The 27,006-nt window shown below is 34.9% G+C and overlaps 1 protein-coding gene across 6 annotated transcripts in view; it reads left to right on the forward strand.

The window, feature by feature from the left end:
- trhra (thyrotropin-releasing hormone receptor a) overlaps nucleotides 1–16,521 on the forward strand; it is a 94,074-nt gene extending 77,553 nt beyond the window's left edge. For 5 of the 6 annotated variants that reach the window (XM_073926482.1, XM_073926481.1, XM_073926484.1 and 2 more), the window contains 2 exons: nucleotides 2,846–2,905; nucleotides 14,223–16,521. In XM_073926482.1, coding sequence (XP_073782583.1) covers nucleotides 2,891–2,905; nucleotides 14,223–14,645 — 438 coding nt within the window. In that variant the 5' untranslated portion in view covers nucleotides 2,846–2,890 and the 3' untranslated portion in view covers nucleotides 14,646–16,521. Of the gene's footprint in view, nucleotides 1–2,845; nucleotides 2,906–10,080; nucleotides 11,062–14,222 lie in introns of those variants that run through there. The other variant, XM_682154.9, reaches the window with a different exon arrangement.
- The last annotated feature ends 10,485 nt before the right edge of the window (nucleotides 16,522–27,006 follow it).

The following is a 27,006-nucleotide window of genomic DNA, read 5'->3' on the forward strand; positions in this document are numbered from 1 at the left end:
CTCACCACCCGCGCCCTCAGTTATATCCATGTCTAGGGCGACAGAATAGAGAGGGCGGCGTCCCCGACACAACCCTCACCACCCGCGCCCTCAGTTATATCCATGTCTAGGGCGACAGAATAGAGAGGGCGGCGTCCCCGACACAACCCTCACCACCCGCGCCCTCAGTTATATCCATGTCTAGGGCGACAGAATAGAGAGGGTGGCGTCCGCGACACAACCCTCACCTCCCACGCCCTCAGTTATATCCATGTCTAGGGTGGCAGAATAGAGAGGGCGGCGTCCGCGACACTACCCTCACCATCCGCGCCCTCAGTTATATCCACGTCTAAGGTGGCAGAATAGAGAGGGCGGTGTCCGCGACACTACCCTCACCACCTGCTCCCTCAGTTATATCCACGTCTAGGGTGGCAGAATAGAGAGGGCGGCGTCCTCGACACAACCCTCACCACCCACGCACTCAGTTATATCCACGTCTAGGGAGGCAGAATAGAGAGGGCAGCGTCCACGACACTACCCTCACCACCCGCGCCCTCAGTTATATCCGCATCTAGGGTGGCAGAATAGAGAGGGTGGCGTCCAAGACACTACCCTCACCACCCGCGCCCTCAGTTATATCAACGTCTAGGGTGGCAGAATAGAGAGGGCGGCGTCCTCGACACAACCCTCACCACCCACGCACTCAGTTATATCCACGTCTAGGGAGGCAGAATAGAGAGGGCAGCGTCCACGACACTACCCTCACCACCCGCGCCCTCAGTTATATCCGCATCTAGGGTGGCAGAATAGAGAGGGTGGCGTCCAAGACACTACCCTCACCACCCGCGCCCTCAGTTATATCAACGTCTAGGGTGGCAGAATAGAGAGGGCGGCGTCCTCGACACAACCCTCACCACCCACGCACTCAGTTATATCCACGTCTAGGGAGGCAGAATAGAGAGGGCGGCGTCCACGACACTACCCTAACCACCCGTGCCCTCAGTTATATCCGCATTTAGGGTGGCAGAATAGAGAGGGCGGCGTCCACGACACTTCCCTCACCACACGCGCCCTCAGTTATATCAACGTCTAGGGTGGCAGAATAGATAGGCGCCGTCCGCGACACTACCCTCACCACCCGCCTTCAGCTTGCTCCGGCCCTAAATGCAGCCATATGTACTTCTGGCTATATAATTTGCGCTCTCCAGAAATGTATATAGGGGTACATTTTCAGAATAAGCTTATATTCAACCAAAAAATTAATAAATAAATAAATCACCCATTGACTGATTTTGAAATACTGAAATACTACGGAAGTCGATGGCTGTTTTTTTCCCCCAAAATTCTTCAGTATATCTTCTTTTGTGTTCAACATAAGAAAGTCAAGCAGGTTTGGAACAAGTGGAGGATAAGGAAATGATGGTAGAATGTTACATTTTGGTTTAACTTAAATCTCTTAAAATATTTAAGCCCTTCAAAATGATGAACTCATGCTTCTTCACTAACTCATCACTTCTTTTAACACCGCAGGCAAAAACCCTGTTTTACATGCACATGTTCATTTTGAGATTTTTGCTTTTTATAATGTCCTACTTTTGTCTAGTGTAAAGAAAACACCCAAATTATATTGTTAAGTCTTTCTTTTTTTACTCTTCTCAATTTGTTTGTAGATTTCAGTTACAATAAATATATTTAAAATGACATATTTTCCAAAAAAAAAAAAAAAATCAAATCTTTTACTGAGTTATAAATCTCCACTTCAGCAACACTCATGTAGCAAACATCACAGTAGTTTTCATAAATTCTGTTTTTGTTTTTTACACAAAGGGATAAATAAATACATAATTAACCTGATTGCATACAGCATTTTATTTTGAATAAATAATAATAATAATAATAAAAAAAATAAAAACCTCTCTGGTTGTTTGCTGTACAGGGTGACTCAAAAAGAATACCACAACTTTGAAAATCTGTATTGAATCAAAGAAACACGATGAAACCTTGGGTAATTAATCAATGTGAAGAGTACTTAACGTTGTTATTTTTTTCAGTTAGAAAACAAGTCAATACAGTTCAAGTCAGAACTATTAGCCCCCGATTGATTTTTTTAAATATTTCCTAGTTAACCCAGTTAACCTAGTTAATCATTTAAGTGTCATTTTAAGCTGTATAGAATTTGTCACCATATAATTATAAGGTTTTATCTGACAATTTTGTCAAAATTGAGTTATTGACATATTCCTATTAAATGACAACTTATTTACATTATGGAATGTTTTCACATTTTAGGACTTTTTATTTAAAAACTTCTTACCCACATACTGTTTGCTATGGAATGCAAAAACTTTGAAGCTCAATATCTAAAAATCATTCAGAACGCACATTTTTAGAATGTAAATACCCTCAGTAAAAATATTTGACTTTAATGTCTGAAAAAATAAAATTAAACCTGACATCCAACCTTCAGATTTTTTTTGCACAAGAAATGTATGAAAATTAGTTCAGATTAAAATAATAATAATGTATAATTTCATATTTAATTAATAATTTTTTTTATAATAAATGGATTTGCACGTTTAAACATACTTTTTTTTAAAAGAAATGTTTCAGTAATTAACTTTTTGCAATTATGAAGTGTAGCAATCAATTTTGGTGACCTTAATTGTCAAAGATGGTTTTGTAGAAAGTTTAGAGACAGTAGAGAGTTAAAAAATCTAATCTATTCTAACTCATGGACAAAAAGTAGCTCCTTTGTCCTTGAACAAGTCTGTAGTACTATTTATAATAATGTAATTTGATTAAATGGTTCTGATGCTGTCACCACCAGTTACCTCATTTTTCTAATTCAGCTGTCCTCTCTTTACAGCCTTGGAATGACGAGTTTCACCCCATTGTGTGCATAGCCTTTGGGATGAAGGCAGGCAAGGTGAGATGTAGAAACCTGTTCTTGTCATTAGAAAAATGAGATAGTCCTGAGTCACAGCCAGAAGTTTTATTTATTCGTTTGAGTTTCCGCTGCTGCCAAATTTGGAGTGGTTTTCTGGCATTGTGTCGCATTATAAGAGCAGAACAACATCTTTGAGTTTGAAACCGTGGAGTCTGCTGAAATCAAACTCAATTAGAGAATGAGTGATTCATACAGTCCGGCAGATGATGAATTATTCATTTCATTTCCATAACAAGCGATGAAATCACAGTCTCGTCTTTATGAATACATGCCAGCCTCAAGCATTCATCAATTCTTGCTTCTCAGTTTGATCATCTTTTAGATCTATAGAGGAAGTTAACTTCGGTCATCACTTACACTGAAAGAAATCATTTCTGCAAAACTATTGCAAACAAATTAATTTAGTAAAGTTCAACTTAATTTGTTTGTTTAAGCTCAGCCAAAATTAAGTGTTTACAGCCACTTAACGTATTTGCTTTTTATAGAGAGATCTGATAAACAATACATTAAATTTAATTGATTAAAATATACATATCAAAATATAAAATAAATGTATTTTTTAAAGTTGAAAGTTTAGGGCTGTTGTGATTTTTGGTAAATCATCTGATAGTAGCTATTTCAAGAAATCTCAATTATATGAGATAACAGCAATATCTGTTATCTCATATATTAATTGTAATATCAATTACAACTTAAGTAAAAATCAAATTGAGATTATTTTATTCTATTCTGATAATAATTTTCATTACAATTAAAAACAACATTCAAAATCAGAGATTATATTATATTATATTATATTATATTATATTATATTATATTATATTATATTATATTATATTATATTATATTATTCATTCATTTTCTTTTTGGCTCAGTCCCTTTATTAATCCGGGGTCGCCACAGCTGAATGAACCGCCAACTCTTCCGCCAACTTATCCAGCATAAAGCGACAGCACTAAAAACTGTGCCACCGCGACACCTATATTATTTTATCTACAGTAACATACTGGCAGCAGTAAAATCAATTACAGCAAAAATAGTAGAGGGCAAATTCTTCAGCAGGATAGTGCTCCTTTTTATACTTTAGCCTCCACATCAAAGTTCCTGAAAGCAAAGAAGGTCAAGGTGCTCCATGATTGGCCAGCCTAGTCACCAGAATTGAACATTATTAAGCATGGGTAAGATGAAGGAGGAGGCATTGAAGACCATTTATGTTGCTGTATATGTATTTAACAGTTGTGTATATTTAAAGTTACTGTAAAATATACAGCAATTTTCACAATGCAACTTTAAAATACAGTAACTTATTACATAACTGTCCTACAGTAAAATACAGTTCATATTACAATTAAATACTGTGTAATTTACAAGAATCGTTGACAGTGTATATTATATTATATTATATTATATTATATTATATTATATTATATTATATTATATTATATTATATTTATTATATTATGTTATAATATTAATTTTCTTTTCGGCTTAGTACCTTTATTTATCTGGGGTCGCCATTATATTATATTATATTATATTATATTGTATTGTATTATATTATATTATATTATATTATATTATATTATATTATATTATATTATATTATATTATATTATATTATATTTATTATATTATGTTATAATATTAATTTTCTTTTCGGCTTAGTACCTTTATTTATCTGGGGTCGCCATTATATTATATTAAATTGTATTGCATTGTATTATATTAATTATATTATATTATATTATATTATATTATATTATTTATATTATATTATATTATATTATATTGTATTGTATTGTATTGTACTGTATTATATTATATTATATTTTATTTTATTGTATTGTATTGTATTGTATTGTATTATATTATATTATATTATATTATATTATATTATATTATATTATATTATATTATATTATATTATATTATATTATTCTTTTTTTTTTTTGGCTTAGTACCTTTATTTATCTGGGGTCGCCACTATATTCTAATATATTATATTATATTGTATTATATTATATTATTATATTATATTATATTTTATTATATTATATTATATTATATTATATTATATTATATTATATTATATTATATTATATTATATTATATTATATTATATTATATTTATTATATTATGTTATAATATTAATTTTCTTTTCGGCTTGGTACCTTTATTTATCTGGGGTCGCCATTATATTATATTAAATTGTATTGCATTGTATTATATTATATTATATTATATTATATTATATTATATTATATTATATTATATTATATTATATTATATTATATTCAGGGTTTATACAGGTTTCTTCATCACATTTAAAACTTTTAAGACCTTTTTAAGACCATTGTGAATGAAATTTCAAACTTGCACAAGGCTAAACGCTAAGGATTTTTTTCTAATGTCCCAGTTAAAACATTAAAAACTATTGTTATTGTAAGGAAGATCATTAAACCATATGTTTATAACTAGAAATATAAATGAACTTGGTAAATATAGTTAATAAATAAGAGATAATAAATACACTTTTAACAACATTTTGTTTGGCCCAATTGAGTAGCTTTAAATCGACATAGGGAAATTAAGACCTGTTTAAAATGATTTAACACATTTCAGTAAATGTAAGACTTTTTAATGCTTAAAAATTTTATTTTAAAATTTTGAATAATTAAATTAAATTTAAATTTTATTTAAATAAAAAGTACATAAGGTATTTTCTTTATGTGACAGTTATCTGCTTGATATTATGTTTTATTTCTATTATTATTTTTTTCCATTCAAAACCAGTGCCATTTTAAGGGATGTAAACAATAACTACGGTCCTAAAGTTTCCCTGTATTAAATTGTAATTTCCACATCTTCCAAGAATCCCAAAATATCCACATATTGATAAATAATGATATGACAGCTGTTTTAATGTTAAGTTATGATTAAATTGCCTCTTGTTACAGTTACGAAGTAGTTTGACAACAAGCAGGAAATGTTTGTTTGCCAGTGACATCGCCACATTGAATTGGTCTATAATATTATACCTCTACATAGATATAATATCTATAATATTATACCTCTACATGTGTCAATCCGTAGATTTTTATTCTCTATTTACTTGTAATTGGTGAAATTCCTATATTATTATTTGTGTTTTAAATCCAGGAACATAACAGTGCATAAAACATAAAGTACAATATCAAGTTCAACTGCATTATAAGAACATGCATCAGTCCAGTCAGGTTAAATGCAATTAACCAAGGTATCCCAGACACATGCATCAAATGCTAAGTTGAAAAAGGTACAGTTTTGCACTGTACAGTGTGTGGGATTGCCCAAAGGTACAGGAATTTTGGTAAGAGGTGGCAATGATCATTTTTGAAATAGTATCTATAAAACTGCCCATGAAATGTTTCTTTTAGGAATTACTTAAAAGTGAAATGTTGACTGCCACAGCAGTACTTGTAAACTTATCGATATAAGTATACTCCAAGCAATGCGTCTAATAGCTTTGCACTGGAGGAAAATGGAAAAGCCACCTATTGTACAGTGGATCAAGAATATGTTCTCCTGTTTAGCTATGGAAAGGATTTCATACATGTTAAAAAGCAAACTTTATTGTATCTTATTCAAATTTTAGCAATTTATTAAATGATACAGGAAAGAATTAAATAAACTTACGACTTAACCTATCTACGTATTCTCCCTATTTCCAAAGATTTATTTAAACAAGAAATTTTCATATTGATCTAATGGCTGCCTTCTATAGATGATTTTTATTTTAACAGTTTCTTCCTGTTTTCTATAAAATAATCTTTTACTAATTTAAACAACCTGTACCCCCCTCACCTTTTTGTCTCTTTTTTGCTTTTGTTTTCCCCCCATTATTTTTGTTTTTTTCTCCTAATTGAAAACAAAGATGCAAATATGATTGTGATGTTATATTGTCATATTTTTATTACATCTCAATAAAAGATTATTTAAAAAAATACAATATAATACAATATAATCTTCACCTTAATTAAAAAAAAAATCTATATTATTTCAAAACTCCTGAATGTAATGACATGATTAAAATAAAAGTATCACCGTTTCGTAAGCAACTCAAGTCAGTGTCAACACTTAACTTTTGTATAACTTTCTTAACAAGATAAAACCTGTGAAGCAGTTTTTTTTTCTTCTGATTCCGGTTGTAAAATCTACAATTAAACCAAAACGTGTTTGTGTTTCTTTAAAATGTCCACAAGATGGCAGTGGAACACTAACCATATAAAGCGCTGCGTAAGGCAAACATTTACATAAGCTAATAGGAGATCATCTATATGAAGACAATTTATGGTTGCAAATATACTGTTCAAACAAGGCACGACCTGTCTTTAAAGCAAATAATAAAATCTCAAAATCTTACTTGTATTTTTCTTGCTGTGTGTACACTTCCAAAGGTCTAGAAAGATTAATCGCTGAGAAAACACTTGACTGTGTGGAGCTCCTACTGAAATGGTGTTGATATTTTTTAAGGTGGTCATAACGGGTTATGTCTTTATGGCAGTCAGATATCACCAGCTCGCATATCATAAACTCCACATATATATATCTGACCTTTGCGTAATGGAAAAGTCATTTAAAGAACTTACTGTCTGTAATAGATTTTGAAAATGATGAAAAATGTAGTGTAGTCTGTGGATAAATAATTAAATAATATTGACAACTTGACAGCTTTTAAGGGGCTGGTAACTTTGGTAACAAGTAATACAGTAATTTATTTAACAAGATGGTAAGTGTACATTTCAGTTTGCACATAATACAGTTACACGTGCAATATTGTATATAGTACATGTACTGTATAATATACCTGAAGGGCATCTGATGTGTAAAACATATGTTGGAATAGTTGGTGGTTCATTCCACTGTGGCGACCCCTGATAAATACGGCTCTTAGCCGAAGGGAAATGAATGAATAATTGCTGTTTATAATCTAGGTTTTGGTAGTTTTTATTGTAAATTTAGTTTTAAGTACATCAAGTTAAACTACATGAAAGAAGTGATGCCTTGAAAGCTAATTGGATATAAATAGGCTTAAGATTTATTTTATTTTATTTTATTTCAGGTATATTATGTTCTGGGTCATTTTGAGCCATTTAAAAATCCAGTTAACCTAATGATTTTTTTGTTGTTGTTGACATGTCTTATATTTTAAATTACAGTAGTTTTGTTTACAATCACACATGTGGCTGATACTTTTTTTTGGATGCAAATTGATTTGCATTGGTGGCCTAGATCAATGGTTCCCAAAGTGAGGGTCGTGACAAAATGAGCAGTGGTCGCTTAGTGATTTCCAAAAATCTAATTCTTTTTATGAAACTATTAAAATGAGCATATTTTATCCATATGCTGCATGAGACAAAAATAGTATTTAATAGTTATAAAGCAACAGACATTTCCAATTTCTCATTGGCTTGTGACCCCTGAGGTCTCACTTTGTTATATTAAAGACACGGCAATAGGGTCAGATGCAGCAGATTGATTTCATGGAACCAGGGTAAATTTTCTGACACATTTACAGCACTGGCATACAATACACTGCTTTACGACTGAACATGGAGAATGATCTCCGAGTGGCGTTCTCCAAAATTAAAGAATAAGCGGGAATATTAGTGTGTGTGAGCCATTTTGTGTTTGCAAGGTTTGTATATGTATAACCACCTCAGAGGATATTGGGGGTCACGAATCACTGGCGTTGTTATTTTGGGGGTCGTGGGCTGAAAATTTTGGAAACCCCTGGCCTATAATCTTTATCATTCATTTATTCATTTTATTGTTGGCTAAGTCCTTTTATTAATCCTGGGTCACCACAGCGGAATGAACCGCCAACTTATCCAGCACGTTTTTATGCAGCGGATGCCCTTCCAGTCGCAACCCATCTCTGTGAAACACACTCATTCATACACTACAAACAAATTTAGCCTACCCAATTCACCTGTACCGCATGTCTTTGGACTGTGGGGGAAACCGGAGCACCCGGAGGAAACCCACGCGAAGGCAGGGAGAACATGCAAACTCCACACAGAAATGCCATCTGAGCCGAGGTTCAAACCAGCGACCTTCTTGCTTTGAGGCGACAACACTACCTACTGCGCCACTGCGTCGCTTATAGCTTTATCTCTTTAAGTATATTTTACTATAGTTTTGCTGAAATGCTTTTAATTAATGATTCATTTATTATAATTATTATTTGTTCATTTATTTATTTATTGCAATATGTGAGAACTGTTCATAAAAAAATATTGTTCATAATGTGATTATCAGCATTTTGTGATTTACAATGAACCCATGCAACATTTAAAGGCTGATTCTACATCAAGTAACAACACAACTCAAGGCACAAGATTAATGTTTCTTGACAAGCAAATCAGCATTTAGAATGATTTCTGAAATATTACATGACACAGAACTGAAGTAATGACTGCTGCAAATCAATCTTTGGGATGACTTACCGTTCATATTTTCCAAACAGTTCCTAACAGTTGTGTTAGATTAAGTTAATATTTTCACACACACACACACACACACACACACACACACACACACACACACACACACACACACAAACACTTTTAAATGGTAGTGTGCACAGCAGACTATCAGACTATAAGCCCTGTGCATCCTCAGCTGACTCAGTGAAATGTCAATGATGGCTCTCCTGGGTGTAAATTGCTGATCTATACCAGAGAACAGTGTTTAAGCCTCCATCATTCTAAAGGTGAAATCAAACTGGACCAGCCTTCCTGAGCTCGATCAATCTCTAACCTTATCACAACCCCCGAAAAACAAACACTATCAGTTCCGACATAACCAAAGCAAACTGATATTTAAACAAACACCATAATGCGGAGGAACACTGTAATTTGAAAGTGACATGGTCCTATATTTAGGGGATTTTTTTGGCAGTTCAGCGGAGAAACCTGTAATTGAGCAGACACTTCCCCTCTCGCGCGCGCGCTGCCGCATTACGCACAGCACAGTCTACCCTTTCTGACGCTGTCGGGCGCGTATTAGGGTTACAGGGGTCTTCGAGAGACCATATCAGCCTGTTCAGCCCTGGGCGGTGCAACACCTCTGTCAGCTCTGCGCAGTTATGTACACCAGATCGAGGATTTCTGGTGATCACACAAATTACCACGGACACATTTTTGGCTTTGCACCAAACGCTTTAATTTTCATCTCTGAAATCTGAAGCCTGCGGGCGAATGGTGCTTAATTACAGAAGAACTTAATTTTGAACTTTACGGATTTTTCTTGCGTTGGAATACTGAAACATGACCTTTCTGCGCGCGTCCTGAGAAGTGATTTTTGCGCAATAAGAATCACAAAGAAGCGGAGCATGGAGAACGGCACTTTCAGCAACGGGACTTGGACTGATAACAGTGTCGAATACAAGGTGGTGAGCATCCTATTAGTGATCCTTATTTGTGGAGTTGGAATTGTTGGGAATGTTATGGTCATTCTTGTGGTCTTGACGACCAAGCACATGCGTACCCCGACTAACTGTTACTTGGTGAGCCTAGCAGTTGCCGATCTCATGGTTTTAACCGCAGCCGGGCTGCCCAACATCACCGAGATCCTGTTCGGCGGTCAGTGGGTGTACGGCTACGCCGGGTGCCTCTCCATCACTTATTTCCAGTATCTGGGCATCAACGCGTCCTCCTGCTCCATCACAGCCTTCACCATCGAACGCTACATAGCAATTTGCCACCCGATAAAAGCGCAGTTCATGTGCACCCTCTCCAGAGCCAAGAAAATCATTGTGCTCGTCTGGGTCTTGACGTCCCTCTATTGCGTTATGTGGTTTTATCTGCTGGACACGAGGGAGAAAGTTTATGATAACGCTGTTCTTGTGACGTGCGGCTATAAAGTGTCCAGAGAACTGTATTTGCCTATTTATTTTACAGATTACGCGGTGTTCTACGTTATCCCGCTCTTGTTAGCCACTGTTTTATACGGGTTGATCGCAAGAATCCTTTTCCTCAACCCACTCCCGTCGGATCCCAAGGAAAGTCGAAGAAATTGGAAGAAGGAGTCGTCTGTGCACGGGAACTCCAGGAGTTCATCCAACAGCACGACTGTGGCTTCTCGGAGACAGGTAAAGTGCTGGCTTCATTAGTTTTTTCATTTAGTTTTTTTTTTTTTGCTCAAAAGTGAGTTAGTTTTGTGCGTAATTGCGCGCGCGCGGAGTTCAAAACAGCATTCACTGATTCGTGAATCTTTATGCGTTGATCTAAGTAAAGATTACTCTAAAGCTATATGGGTGTTTCCCAGTGATGGCTGTAACTGGAAGGGCATCTGCTGTGTAAAACATGCTGGGAAAGTTGGTGGTTCATTGCGCTGTGGCAACTTCTGATTAATAAAGGCACTAAGCTGAAAAGAAAGCGAATAAATAGCGTTGAAAATAATTTAATACAGGACATGCAAAAAATGTTACAGGCCAACAGGGACTTTTTACATATGTTAGAGATGCCATAAATGCACTTATTCACAACTGAGAAGTGAATTAAAGTACAACAATGCAACTAATAACATACTCTAGTTCCACAATATTAACAATCTTTCAAGAAATTACACCGTTTTGAGTCTCATGGTCAATCGATTAAATGAAGAACAATCGTCTCTTGGGTTAGTCCTGCGAGATTCTGAATTTGGGTCTTGTGCGTTTTTAAAGAATCGACTCATTTGAATCATTGGTACGAGAATTGAAATAAATTGAATGCATTTCACATAGTAAGAGTTATCCGTTCGGGAATCGTACTGCTTTTGGCCTCGTGCTGCAGGAAACATTTTTGTGATCTAGAACCAGAACAAAGACGCTGAGAAATGAGATGAGTTGTGATGTTGTGATGGCTCACATAGCCTGAAGCAGGTAATGGTCTAAATGCAGAGTGAAGGCAGAGACTCTCTGATAAACTCACAGCGACTGCACTTGTGCTGTTGTTGTGTTGCTCCAGGGCTCTTTGACCATGCTGAGAAAACACACCTTTCATGACCTTCCGTAAAAAAGGTCTTAAAGCTATGAATTTTTCCCTGGCTCTAAACCTGTGTGTTCAGTAAATGAGCCGTGACATGTTATGGTGTGTTAACACTTTTGACAACAATCTAGCCTAGCATACAGCAGCTGCACCATGATAATCATGATTATACGGTTTAGAAAGTCCAAGATTAAGTGCGAAATTAAAATGAGCATGTTATAACCTCTCTAATTAGAAACGGGTATCCTGTTAGCTGTTTTAACACAAGTTCATCTAACACAACCAGATGTATTAAAAAGGATAACAATGTAAATATGCAAGATTAAGCATTAATGGTTCAGAAAACAAACAAAATGGAGGCTATAGGCCTACCCTTATTGCATTATAACACTACTATAAAGTAGGGCTGGGTGATATGGAAAAAATGCAATCTTGATAATTATTTTCCACATTAAAGGATAATGATTTTTTTGATATAAGTTGTTAATGCTTCCAAATTTAAAAGAGTACCCCAACCAGGGGCTTGACGGGCATTATTGGCGGCATATTAATCACCTGTTTCTAAATGGTCTGTTCTCTAAGTGATAGGGCATATCCCCCTGTTCCCCCAGGTGCTATTCCTCTGACCCCAACAATGACTGAAGCCACAAAATTTGAGGGTCCATTAAATGGCATAACATATTTTCAACCGATAATTTTCGGTGGCTGAAAAATTCGGTACATCTCCACTATTAACAAACTTTTAGATTCCCATTGTTGCACATTTCTGCTGCGTGATTGGCTCTTAGATTAATACAGAGTAAAAAAGTCCTGAGCTTATCATTGTTATTGACATACATTTTATTGCAATTCTATATAATATCATTTATCGGCCCAGCACTACCATAAAGTACACTAATAATATTTCAGTGTATTATGTAATAGTAAACTTTCCCAGTACTGGGTTGTGGATGGAAGGCCATCAGCTGCGTAAAACATGCCGGAATAGTTGGTGGTTCATTCCTTGACAAATAAGGGTCTAAGCCAAAATATGATTAATGATTGCAAAAGTAAACATGTTAATTATTTAGGCCTTTCCTTTGTCTTTTTATACAGCACAATTGCCAAATTAGCAAGTCATTTTAACAGACATTACAATAAACTGACATAAAATGTGCAAAAACCTGGTAATATGCATTATGCCAGTACAAGCATGTATATTTTTATTAATTATTTGATGCTTGATGATACTTAAATGATAAAAAAATAAACAATAATATGTCTTTAAATCAACTTATCATATATATTTATTACATCTTAGTGTTATATGCGTTCAACAGTCAGCTTTATTAAATGAAATGAGTGCAGTTAACTCAAAATTTACTGAAAGTTAATTCTACTCATTTGAAAAGAGTTTTGAACTCAGTGTTGAAGGTAATTTTTAGTATCAAATAGCTCATTACTTTAACTTAAATGGAGTAAGTTCACAGTAGTCATATAGATTAGTTTTGAGTTTGAGGTCGAGTTGCCTCAACTTATTGTTTTATTTATTTATCTATTTGGCAGGCACAGTGAACATTAATTATTATTTCTGCCAATGCACCAGAATTAGCCCGTAGGCTATTTTTCATCTATTGTCCCTTAACAGCCTAGAAAAAAACAATACAAAAATTATACAATTAATCAAACATAGTTAAAAAGTACTAAAATAGACTTGGTCATATAGATGTTAAAAGATAATATTTACAAAATAAGGTAAAACTCCAACATTTGCACAAATGGAAACATGCTAGTTTCAATTTAATCGGAATGATGACACGTCTGATTCTCTATAAACCAGGTTTTTAAATGTTTTTTGAATATATTAAATGAGGTTATATCTCTGATGCTGCCAGGGACAGAATTCCACTCCTGTGCAGCTGTAACTGAAAAGGCACCCTGACCAAAGGTACTTTTCCGGAGTGGGACAATACAGTCTCCTCGGGCTGCCCCTAGTGTTTCTCTGTTTGTGGTGTTCCTGATGTCTAAAAACTGACTGAGAGGTGGGGATGACAGACCATGAATGATTTTATACAACAGGCAAATTTGACAGTGCTCAGTTGGTTTGAGTTCTCTTTATTTATCAGGTTTTACTGTGCTCAGATTGCTTCATTTACTCAAATGGATTAAGTTCACATTGCTTATTGGGATTAGTTTTTGAACTTAAATGGTTTGTTGCAACCAGTTTCCTCAAATGCTTTGAGTTACCCTAACTTATTGGGTTTTACAGTGTACTTATCTCAAAACATATGCCATTCTATAGGTGACGAAGATGCTGGCGGTGGTGGTGATCCTCTTCGCTCTGCTCTGGATGCCATACCGGACGTTAGTGGTGGTCAACTCCTTCCTCAAGGAAGCCTATCTGGACACCTGTTTCCTTCTGTTCTGCCGTCTCTGCATCTACATGAACAGCGCCATCAACCCCATCATCTACAACGCCATGTCACAGAAGTTTCGCGCCGCCTTCCACAAACTATGCCACTGCAGGCCTCAGCGCTCAGAAAAGCCCCCGGCGTACAGCGTGGCCCTCACATACAGCGTCATCAAGGAGACATCCAACGGAGAGAGTCCAGACCACTACACCACTGAGCTGGACGACATCCGGGGGGCCGCAGAAGAGCTGCTGCCCGAGCGGAAGAGGCTGTGCTTTAAAGAGCCTGCTAAAGACACACTGGCAACAGCTTGACACGGTCAGATGAGGTTGTTTCATTTGTAGTGTTTTACAGTGCTGCTGAGTGAAATAGCATTTTGACAATCACAGATTTTTAGTCACAAATTTAAAGCTAAGAGGATTTTATTCATACAAGAAAGTAGATTTACGGTACTTGTCAGAAGTTTGAAGTAATGATTAAAACAAAATGGTTTTGAGTAGGGATGCTTCGATCGATCGGCCAGAGATCAGTATCGGCCGAATACCACATTTTCATGACTCGATCGATATTCGCTAATCTGGTCGATCTCATGAACCGATCACAATTGTTTGTTTATAAGATTACAAGCAGAGATCAACACATAAGAGCTGAACTTTTTACAAATAAGTTCATAAGAGCTTTTTACAAATCAAAACTGAATGTTCTTTGTTAAGTTCATTAAATTGTGGCTGGAAATATTAGGGAAATAAAAACAATTGTTTAACTTGAATATTTAATAACTATTGTAATATATTTATTGCAATAGACAGTAGTTTATGGACTTATTTCCTTTTTAGTAAAGAAGAAATGAATTTTAAGGTGTGTATTTTAATTCCTTATATGCTCCAAACTTAATTGAGACATGTTGAATTCTTCATCCATGATTTGCAATGTTTTCAAATTGCTTCATTACTTTTTAAATCTGTTTAATTAATTTATTCTGTAAAGCTCCTTCTGACCATGACATGTCCACACTAAATGGTTATAAGGGACATGTTTAAGGAATTATATGCAGAATCTTTAATTTATTCTCTGAGGTAAGGCGAGATCTCCACTTAAGTATCACACTTGGACTGAAAATGTGCTTTATGCATTATAAAGCTTGAAGCATCAGAATCGGTACTCTGTATTGGCCGATCACCATGACAAGGAATTGGTACTCGGTATTGGCTGCAAAAATCTTGATTGGAGCATCCCTACTTTTGAGGAATTTATTTGTTTATAAATGCAGTAACAAAAAGGAACAGTGTGGAATATTGTTAGAGTATCCAATAACTGCTTTCTATAGAAATTTGTTTTAAAAAAAAATCTAATTCATTTTCTATGATGGCAAATAGTTTTTTCATCAGTATTACTCCAGTAAATAAATAGCAAAAATATCTGTTGATTGGGTGAAAATACAAAACAAAAGCATGTTTTTTTCTTATTTTATCACTAAACTTACTTAAAAAAAAATCTAAATTATATATAAGTATAGTGCTCAGCATATATAAGTACACCCCTCACAAATCTCTTTCAAATTTATATATTTTTTTTTTAAAAAGAGGAAAAATTAAGAGGAGCAAATAAATTGAAATATTTAGTTTTTTTGTTGGTGTTATTTTATTTGCAATATTTTGCTTGATTTTAATTTTATTATCTTTCAATTTCTAAATATGTTTGGTGACTAAATTATTATTTTAATAAATATATCTGTTTAAAAAATCAGTTTTGATTAAATGCACCAAAACTACATTGCCTATGTACACTGAGAAATGGATAAAAATATTTATTTTCAAAATGGGGTGTACTCAGGAATGCTGAGCACTATATATGCATATATAGTTGAAGTCTGAATTATTAAACCCCTTGAACTATTAGCCCCCCTGTTTATTTCTTTCCCCAAATTTTGTTTAACAGAGTTAAACATTTAACATTTGCCATGATGACAGTACATAATATTTGACAAGATATTTTTCAACACATTCTTCTAAAAGTGTCTTAAAGTCTTAAAGTGACATTTAAAGGCTTACCTAGGTTAATTTGTTTTACTAGGCAGGATAGGCTAATTCGGTAAGTTAGTGTATAACGATAGTTTGTTCTGTAGACAGTCGAAATTTTGATTTTTTTTTTTTATTAAAACTGCTTTTATTTTAGCCAAAATAAAACAAATAAGACTTTTTCCAGAAGAAAAAAATATCATCAGACATACTGTGGAAAATTTCCTTGCTCTGGTAAACATAATTTGGGAAATATTTAAAAAATAAACAAAATTTAAAGCGGGCTAATAATTCTGACTTTAACTGTATATATGTATATGTATATATATATATATATATATATATATATATATATATATATATATATATGTATGTATGTGTATATATATATATATATATATATATATATATATATATATATATATATATATATATATATATATATATATATATATATATATATATATATAAATGTGACCATGTGACACTAAAAAGTATTAGAGAAAGATGATGTGAGACTAAAGATTAGAGTAAGGTTCGCTAAACATTCAGCTTTGCATCAAAAATATTACGTTTTAAAATATATTAAAATAGAACTTTATATATTTAAAATATATTAAATTGTATATAGTTGTACTGCATTTTTTACCAAACAAATTAAGCCTTGATGAGTAGAAAAATACATTATTTAGAAATAAACAGATATTTTAATCATTCCAATCATTTGATCTTGTGTATAGTGTCTGAAGACTAAAAAAGGTCTGGTTCAGTGCAGTGCTGATGGGGTAAAGCAATCATGGCTAAGCACAGATGGACAGTTGAATGGCTGATTGACTGTGACTGGTGATGGTATTGATCTGGAGGGTGATTGAGTGAATGAGCTCAGCCTGAGTTCTTGGCTACTTCCAGCCAGAAGACTCAAAGCTCAGGCCAGCGGTCACTGTGGCAACAGCTGCACGCATCACTGCCAAATCATCACTCTGGAAAACTTGTTCCAGGAACAGCTGTCACTCACACTCTGCGCTCCGGAGAAACGGACAGATGATTGCTTCAGCTTTCAGTTCTGTCATTTTTAAGAGTAAAATGTCTGACACTTACTTTAAGAAGGGAGTATACAGTAAATGTACAGATTCGTGTGGCACAAAACACTGATTTGCTCATTCAGACCCTTAAAGGGAAAGTTCACTCAAAAATGAACATTTGTTAGTAAATAGTAGTCACCGTCAGGCCATTCCAAATGTATTTGACTTATTTGTTTTAATTCAGTAGAGCATTAAAAGAAGATTTAGCTGAAATATTTAGTTAATTTTAACGCAAATCATTGGCTACTGGCACTATGAGAGTCAAAAACAATTTTTTTGTTAATTTTAAAAGGTGTGTTTGTGCGAGCACTTGCTTCACAGCTTCACTTGCAGTCGTTACTGCAAGAAGTTTTTTTATTTATTTATTTTGGAGATAATACAATATAGGAATACAACAGAAAGACATAAAACTTTACAAATCTCGTGTCCACTTTTGTACTGTCATAGATCTAGATCAGGGGTGTCCAAACGCAGTCCTGGAGGGCCGGTGTCTTGCAGATTTTAGCTCCAACTTGCCTCAACACACCTGCCAGAAGGTTTCTAGAAAGCCTAGTAAGAGCTTGATTAGCTAGCCCAGGTGTGTCTGATTGGGGTTGGAACCAAACTTTGCAGGACACCAGCCCTCCAGGACCGAAGACATGCCTTATCTAGATAAAATAAGCTGTAGGCTACAGAAATCATTTAAAGAATTACAAATATCGAATATAATAAAAACTAATTAAATAATTAAACCAATTGAAAACAAACAAAAGCTATTACAATGTAGGTATAAACGATACATAAAAATTAAACCGTTTCAAGCCATTTGAACTTTTAATTTACAAATCTGAAAAAAAAGATTTTTGATCATTTCTAAAAACAAACGACGAAGGAGTTTTAAAATGTTATTTCTAAAGTATTTGGATACAATGACATCAAATTGTGCAAAAATCAAATCATCAAATTTGGGTGAGCAAAACCATCAGAAAATACCTTTCAGTTCCTTTCTGTCATCCAGTCCTGCACTGCTTTATAAAAGGATTGGGAAAAACTGCACGAAAATATGTGTTCTATGTCCTCTAACAAATGTTTCCGTTTTTATTGGATGTGGTAAAGTTTAAAAATTCAGTTGTAAATGTAGAGCTTTATCAGAAGGATATTAAATATTTTAAATCGTAATTATGCTTAGGGAAGAATCAGTCTAGATGTGCCATTCTGCTGAAACAAGGATGTTATATAAAAAAAAAACGTTTTGTACAGAGTCATTACCTGATCAATTCTGCGGTTTTATATTATAGATGATGATGCGCTGGGTCATCTTTCCATTAGTGGCGAGACTACTTGATGTACCATGTCCATGCCAACAGTCCTTCTGCGAGTAAACATAAATAATAAACATACAAAGGCCTATGCATTTAGACATATAATGTAATGCTGTAGAGTAACATGTCATTAATTGAGTTTGCTCCATTTTAATCGTTTCGTGATGATGCGATGCTGGGCTTGGTCTGCCTGATTCATTTGGTGTTCTGGGGGAAGGGTTTGCATGTTGCGCTACGACTTTTTGGCTTGACAGTAGAAACACAACATGATTTTAGCCTTACTGTTCAACCTCCTCGGCCTGGCCCGATAAAAGCCCTGGCTCACACTGGGCCGACAGTGGAAATGCGGCTATTGAGGTCTAATGAAGCAAATCAATCAGTCTGTTCAAGAAACAACATCTGTCTTTATTTGACAGGAAGCTTGTGTTCAAGAGTGTCTTAATTGCACTCATGACCTTTGGTTGAGGCTGTGGATTATAGGTAATGAAAGGGGTGGGCACTTTGACCAAATTTCTATTTCACGGTATGAAGGATTTTTTTACGGTAATAATATATTTCACAGCATAGTAATTTAAGTAGGTAATTATTCCAGAAAATTAAAAAAGGTTAATGAATTTTGTTATAATAATGAATTTTGTGGTTCATGTTTTACATTTTTCTCAATTATTTAAGCTATTAAATTGAATTCTAGAACCTTGATCTTTCTCCCAACAACTTTAACCTTAAAAATTTCGAAAAAAGGGACTTTTATTGACATTTTTATTAGTTTAAATTGATATACTGTCTGGGTTGGTGTTGCATATGCTACAAAAACCTTGTAATAAACTTCCAGTATATTTTCTGTTATTTTACACAATTGTCTAATGTCGATATATTATTTCTTACTAAAATGTCAATAAAAGTCACTTTGTTAAACTTTAGAGTTGAATTTTCAACATCAAAAGTCAACAGAGCAAAGATCAAGATCAAGGTCTCATAATGCATTTCTGTGAATAAACAGAAAACACTTGTGAATCATTAATTAACAGATATTTTGATAAAAGTGTAATAGAGATACAGAATATTGGATTATTGGATTATTTCAAACTCCTTTTAGCAGAGCCGATGCTTATATCTTTTCCGTCTTTGTGTTTTAAACAATTAGTAATTCAGAGAGTCAGGTTTGACATTTTTATTCACCTTAAGTGTTAGCTTTTCACAATAAATGAAAATCAGACATGGTTTTATGACCCCCAGCTGATGCGTCTTTCCTAGAAAGAACTAACATACTTAATTTTATTTTTATCAGTGTAACACAGCAGCCCCTGAATAAATCTCTCACAGGGCAGGCACTAGGACCCAGCGGGCGGCTGCTAGGGAGCGATGTTGTAAAGAAAAAGGATTATTAGAGCAGATACTGAATTAAGCTCTGAATGATTGGTGTCAATCAATAAGTCAATCCTTTTTTCCTATATTTTGAGTTTAATGGCTCAGTCATGTTACCGGTCGAGCATTAAGACCTGGGGGAGGCTGTTAGTCTGCAGAGGCGTATTTTTGCCGTTTGTTCACACTAGTAATTAGAATGAGCTAAATTGACACAATTCTTCTGTTTTTGTGGGACAACTTAATTTTTTTTAATGTTTAATCCAATTAATCCAACTCTTTTATGATTAAACCAACCAAACATCCATCCAGCCAACCATCCATCCATCCATCCAATCAACCAACCAACCAACCAACCAACCAACCAACCAAAAACCCATTCATCCAATTATCGAATCATTCACTGACACATTTTTGTCAACAATGCAATTCATTCATGAATTCCCTCAAATTACCCATATTTTAATGAATGAATCATTGAATAATTATTTACTCAATTTGTTCAAAAATGTTTATTCATTCAGTAACAAAATAACCCCCTATGATTAAGTCAAAGAATCTTTCCCTGAAATAATTTTTAACAATGCCAAGTCATTCCAGAATTCCGCCAAGTAACTTTTTCTTTTTAATTTGCTGAATAAATTACTCAACTTGTTTGTTTTATAAAAAAAGACACATTTAGGAACAAAACAAGTTGTTTTTATGAACAATTTACTTTTTTTTCGTGGGACAACTTCATTTTTTCTCTCCTCATAGCAAGAAGGTCGCTGGTTCAAGCCGCGGCTGGGTCAGTTGGCGTTTCTGTGTGGAGTTTGCATGTTCTTCCTGTATACGCATAGGTTTCCTCCGGGTGCTCCGGTTTCCCCCACTGTCCAAAGACATGTGCTACAGGTGAATTAAATTGTCCGTAGTGTATGAGTGTGTATTTATGTTTCCCAGAGATGGGTTGCAGCTGGAAGGTCATCCACTGCGTAAAACATATATGCTGAATAAGTTGGCGGTTCATTCCGCTGAGGCAACCCTCAGATTAATAAAGGGACTAAGCCGAAAAGAAAATGAATAAATAAACTTGATTTTTTAATGTTTAATCCACTTAATTTTTTTTTAATTAATAAAAAAAATTAAGCCAATTACTAAATTTGTGTTAAGTCAACATGAAAGAATTGTGTGGAAGCCAGCATTTTTTACAGTGTACCTAAATGTACACAGAGTTCAAAAAGAAATTACAGAAATTATTCGGTGATGATATTTACTGTCATACACCAAGCCCTAATTTATAATACTACTTATAAATAAATGAATACTAATAATTAATAATACTAATATTCAGTTTCTTGCAAAAACTGATTGGCTTCATAACACCTGATTCACACGGGGCATCAGCATCAACGCTTGACGGAGGGCGTGTCTGAAGTTGGGGCTGACATCCCGTCATAGCAGCACTAGCCCATAAAATTAGTTTGCATTCTTCTACTGTCTGAGCTGGAGCATTTGCATAAAGCAATCTGATTAGCTGACGCTTCCGTTGGTGCTTAAAAAGTTGAGAAATTCCCAACTTCGACGGATCCACAATTCAGTTCGGCAACGCTTGACATCACCCATTCAAAGTGAATGGGTAGCGTTGATGCAGACGCCCCATGTGAATGAAGCGTAAGACCTCAATGTACAGGTATTAATTTTATTCTACCTGAAGATGTTCTTAGTGATTCTTAAAGTGCCAGTTGCCATTGATATTCGTTTTCTAAAGCATCAAGTACCACACCTTCAGGTAAAAACCTCCTTACTGTTCTACAGAAGAGAAAAAGTCCCCATTAGCAGCAAATGTTCAATTTTTGAGGTGGCACAGTGGCTCAGTGGTTTGCACTGTCGCCTCACAGCAAGAAAGTCACTGGTTTGAGTACCGGCTGGGTCAGTTGGCATTTCTATGTGGAGTTTGCATGTTCTCCCCGTGTTTGTGTGGGTTTCCTCCGGCTGCTCCAGTTTACCCCACAGTCCAAAGATATGCAGTATATGTTAATTGGATGAACTAAATTGCCTGTAGTGTATGAGTGTGTGTGTGTGTGTGTGAATTTGATAGTTTATGGGTGTTTCCCAGTATGGGTTGTAACTGGAAGGGCATCCGCGGTGTAAAACATATGCCAGAATAGTTGGCCGTTCATTCCGCTGTGCTGACCCCTGATAAATAAAGGACTAAACCGAAGAAACATGAATGAATGTTTATTTTTGGGTGAACTCTTGATGTCTTTAACTTCAGCAAGACACAATTTTGTCTCCTATATTGTGCACAAAAGTATCTTAGGCTGTTTTTATGGTTTATTTTTAGACAGTTTTGCGGATGATGCAAAATTAAACAGGAGATGAAGAAAATTTGTAATTTTAGATGTTTATATCTGTATGATTCGTGTCATTGTGGTAATAATGGAGAGGAAGTTAATTTAATAATTATTTAATGCTGTAAATACTTTGTTTTGATATCTGCCTACTAAAAGAAAACATTTCCGATCTGTCATTTTTAGTATTTGGTTTCTGTTGAATATCTGTATGAATATGAATTGTGACGTGACATTTCATGACAAACCTGACACAACTCAAACACTTACTGTAGGTTTTTTTTCTTTTCTCTCATAATCAGTCAACTCCAAGAGGAAGAAATGTACAGCTGTTGTGATGTAAGCAAACAAAAAGTGCATGGTGGTGATATTTGTTCATTTGTAGTGTTTAAATGCCTTTCTTGCTGTATTAAAAACATTTTGTATTTGTATTTTGTACAGTTGTTGTTTAAAATAAATTGATAGTAGATGTTTGGGAAATTCTATACAATGTGTCTGGTTTCATTCTTTTGATTTTACATCATCTAAAAGCAGTCGAGCTCACACTCTAATGCAGAAGCTGACAACAATCCTGAAACATAAAATCCAATCAAATGGATTTCAGCTCATTTCCTTTCAAGCGTCGGTTGGATTTATCTCTATTTTCTCAGATTACCCAGTGACACAAAAACAGTCAGGATGTCACACTTTTGTATGAGTTTATAGGTCAGATATAACTCATTTTAGGCTCATCTTTCAGAATAGGCAGTGACTCTGGGCACATGCTCAGCCTGGAGATGGATGTACAAGCTCAGGAGGAAGAGCCTGAACAGCCATTTATTACCATTTATTCCCTCCTGCTCTCCAATAGCAGTAAATCATCACTCCATATAGAGAAGTGGGTTATCAACAAAGACATTTATGAGGGCCAATAAATTAAAGAGCACCAACAAACATTAAAGTGATTGCTACTGCAAGTGAAATATAATTGCAAAGAACAGATTGTGCTTGAGGATGATTGATGATGATTGCATTTATTACTAAAATATTTTTTGTTATATGTAATTTGTATCGCTCTGAGCTAAACTAAATTGTGTTCTATTTTATTCTGTTGCACAATAATTTGCTGTCAATCAATCAATCAATCAATCAATCAGTCAATCAATCAATCAATCATCCGACCATCCATCAATCCAACCAACCAACCTACCAACCTTCCACCAAACCAAACATCCATCCATCCATCCAATCAATCAATCAATCAATCAATCAATCAATCAATCAATCAATCAATCAATCAATCAATCAATCAATCAACCAACCAACCAACCAACCAACCAACCAACCAACCAACCAACTAACTAACTAACTAACTAACTAACCATTCATCCGACCATCCATACATCCATCCATCAATCAATCCAACCAACCAACCAACCAACCAACCAACCAACCAACCAACCAACCAACCAACCAACCAACCAACCAACCAACCAACCATTAATCCATCCATCCTTCCATCCATCCATCCATCCATCCATCCATCCATCCATCCATCCATCCATCCATCCATCCATCCATCCATCCATCTATCCATCCATTTATCCATCCAACCATTTATCCGACCAACTGACCGTCCATCCATCCATCCATCTACTATCCATCCATCTATCCACTATCCATTTGTCTATCCATCCATCCATCCATCCTTCCACTCATCCATCCATCCATCCATCCATGCACTGACACATTTCTGTTAACAATGCAATTCATGAATTCCCTCAAATGACCCATATTTTAATGAGTGAATCATGAATAATGAAACAATTTGTTCAAAATGTTTATTTATTCAGTAACAAAATGACCCCCTATGATTAAGTCAAAGAATCATTCCCTGAAATAATTTTAAACAATGTCAATTAATTCCAGATATTAACTTATTTTTTTAATTTGCTGAGTAATTTACTCAACTTGTTTTATAAGAAAAAGACACATTTTTCAACAACTCAGCAAGTTGAGTTGTTTTTCTGAACAATTCAAAGAATAAATCACTGAACAATTCACTAAAAAGACTTTTTTCTTAAGCTAATTATGGAATCATTCACTTACACAATTCATTAAAAAAATTATTTCTGCTGCTTGTTTAAACTACTTAGTTAATATGAGCTGAAACAACACAATTCTGGGGACAATTTAATTGTTTAATGTTCAGTCCACTTACATTTGATTTTCAAACAATTAAGTTTTAAATGAAGCTATTTGTGTTGCGACAACATGAAGGAATTTTGTGGAACAAAGCATTTTTTGTTCATTCAGGAACAAAAAGCAAGTGACTTATGAGTGAATCAAAGAATCGTTTATCTAAAAAGATTTGTTTAGCTACACAAATTAAGCCTGTGAAATTAAAAATTTCTGTTATTTTTAAAAAAATGTTTCTGTTTTTTTATTTAATTATTTACTGAATCATTCTCTAAATTGAAGTTCAAAAACAATGATTAATTTAGGAACAAAGCAAGTCATTTTTAAGAACAAAGAGTCAAAGAATCATTCACTGAAATGATCCATTGAGGAATATTGATCCAGGAAAGGTGGCACAGTGGTTAGCACGCCGCTAGGCAAGTTGGTGTTTCTGTGTGGAGTTTGCATGTTCTCCCCATGTTTACGTGGGTTTCCTCCGCGTGCCCCGGGTTCTCCCACAATCCAAAGACATGCGCTATAGGGGAATTGGATTAACTAAATTGAGCGTAGTGCATATGTGTGAATGAGTGTGTATGGGTGTTTTCCAGTACTGGGTTGCAGGTGGAAGGGCATCCGCTGTGTAAAACATATGCTGGATAAGTTGGCGATTCATTCCGCTGTAGCGACTACTGATGAGTAAAGGGACTAAGCCGAAGGAAATTGAATGAATGAATTGTTGAATCACTCACTCAACCAAATAGTTATGCAGTCTTATTATTTACATGCAGATATTTGAATGCTATTATTACAATATTAATTGTATTTTTGATTAAACATACGCAACATTAAAAAACATTAAAGACTCACCAAAACATAAAAAAAAAACATAATTATTGCAAATGCGCTTTTTGTTTTCCCACATTTTATAATGGATTCAAGCGCCAGCTGGTTTTCCTCACTCAAACACATCAGGTTGTAAGCCTGAGGCCAAAAAGACACAAACAAGCACATCCAGCATTAGTCTCGAGTCTGATGTGATGAGAACGAGAGAATGTTAATCTGAACCAAAGGCCTCTTGACACAAGAGTCAGCAAAAGAGCTTAGCGGGACAGGGCTGATTACTGTAAACAGCCTCAGCCCAGTTCAGCCTCATGCACTTATGTCAACACTTGACCCGTGGAGATAACCGTACTCTCCACTGCTATTTTAGGATGCTGCTTTGTATAACATGTTCTGCAATATGAATAGATTGCGGAGTATATTGTAAGCGCACAGTTCAGTCCACCGCTGTCTATCAAACACAAGGACAACATGCTGGATTTTACAAGGATAAATGCATTAGCTGCTCATTTTCCGATACTGTCAACAAACCTTACCTTAAGAACAAACGGCCTTTTCTGGACTGTTGTTACAGCAAATGAGAGAGATGATGACAATCAGTGCTTTAAAATTCCACAGAATAACAGACAAAGTAACCAGAGGATTGTGGCAAAACAAGAAATGTCAGCTCTTCATATTATTTAGCTCGTCAGACCAAGCATTCAATTATATGTGACTGGGACTGCAATTTACACTCAAGATTAAATAATTGGCAGCCTCATGTTTTGCTTTTAGAAATGCAACATGTACTGTACGATGGGTACAGAAAGTATTCAAACCGACTTCAATTTTAACAGCGCTAAACAATCACTAAATGGAACAAATAAATAATGGAAGGAAGGGTCAAATGAAGGAAGGACCGAAGAAGGAATGAAAGGAAGGACCAAATGAAGGAAGGACTGAACTAATGAAGGAAGGACTGAAAAAACTAAGTAAGGAAGGAAAGAAGGAAGGAATGAACAAAGGACCTACTAAAGAAAGGAACAAACGAATGAGTGAACGAATGAAGAGAGGATCGAAGGAAGGAACAAATGATTGAAGGAAGGATTCAAGGAAGGACTCAACAAATTAGGGAAGGAAAAAACAGATGAACCAAATGAAGGAAGGACCGAACTAATGAAGGAAGGATTGAAAAAAAGTTAGGATGGTAAAAAAGAAGGAATGAACAAAGAACCTAATGAAGGAAGGAATAAATGAATGAGTGAATAGATGAAGGGAGGAGCAAAGGAAGGAACAAATGAATAAAGGAAGGATTCAAGGAAGGTCTGAATAAACTAAGGAAGGAAGGAAGAAAGAAAAAAGCAATGAATGAATAAATGAACAAAGGACCTAATGTAGGTAGGATCAAAAACTTGAATTAACGAATGAGTGAAAAAATGAAGGGAGGAACAAAGAAGGAAACAAGCGAACAAAGGAAAGATTCAAGGTAGGACTGAACAAACTAAGGAAGGAAGGAACAAATTAATGAACGAATGAATGAATGAATGAATGAACAAAGGACATTATGAAGGAAGGAACAAATTATTGAACAAACAAATTAATAAAT

This window comes from Danio rerio, chromosome 16 (genome assembly GCF_049306965.1).
Source record: "Danio rerio strain Tuebingen ecotype United States chromosome 16, GRCz12tu, whole genome shotgun sequence".
Classification (NCBI taxonomy): Eukaryota; Metazoa; Chordata; class Actinopteri; order Cypriniformes; family Danionidae; genus Danio; species Danio rerio.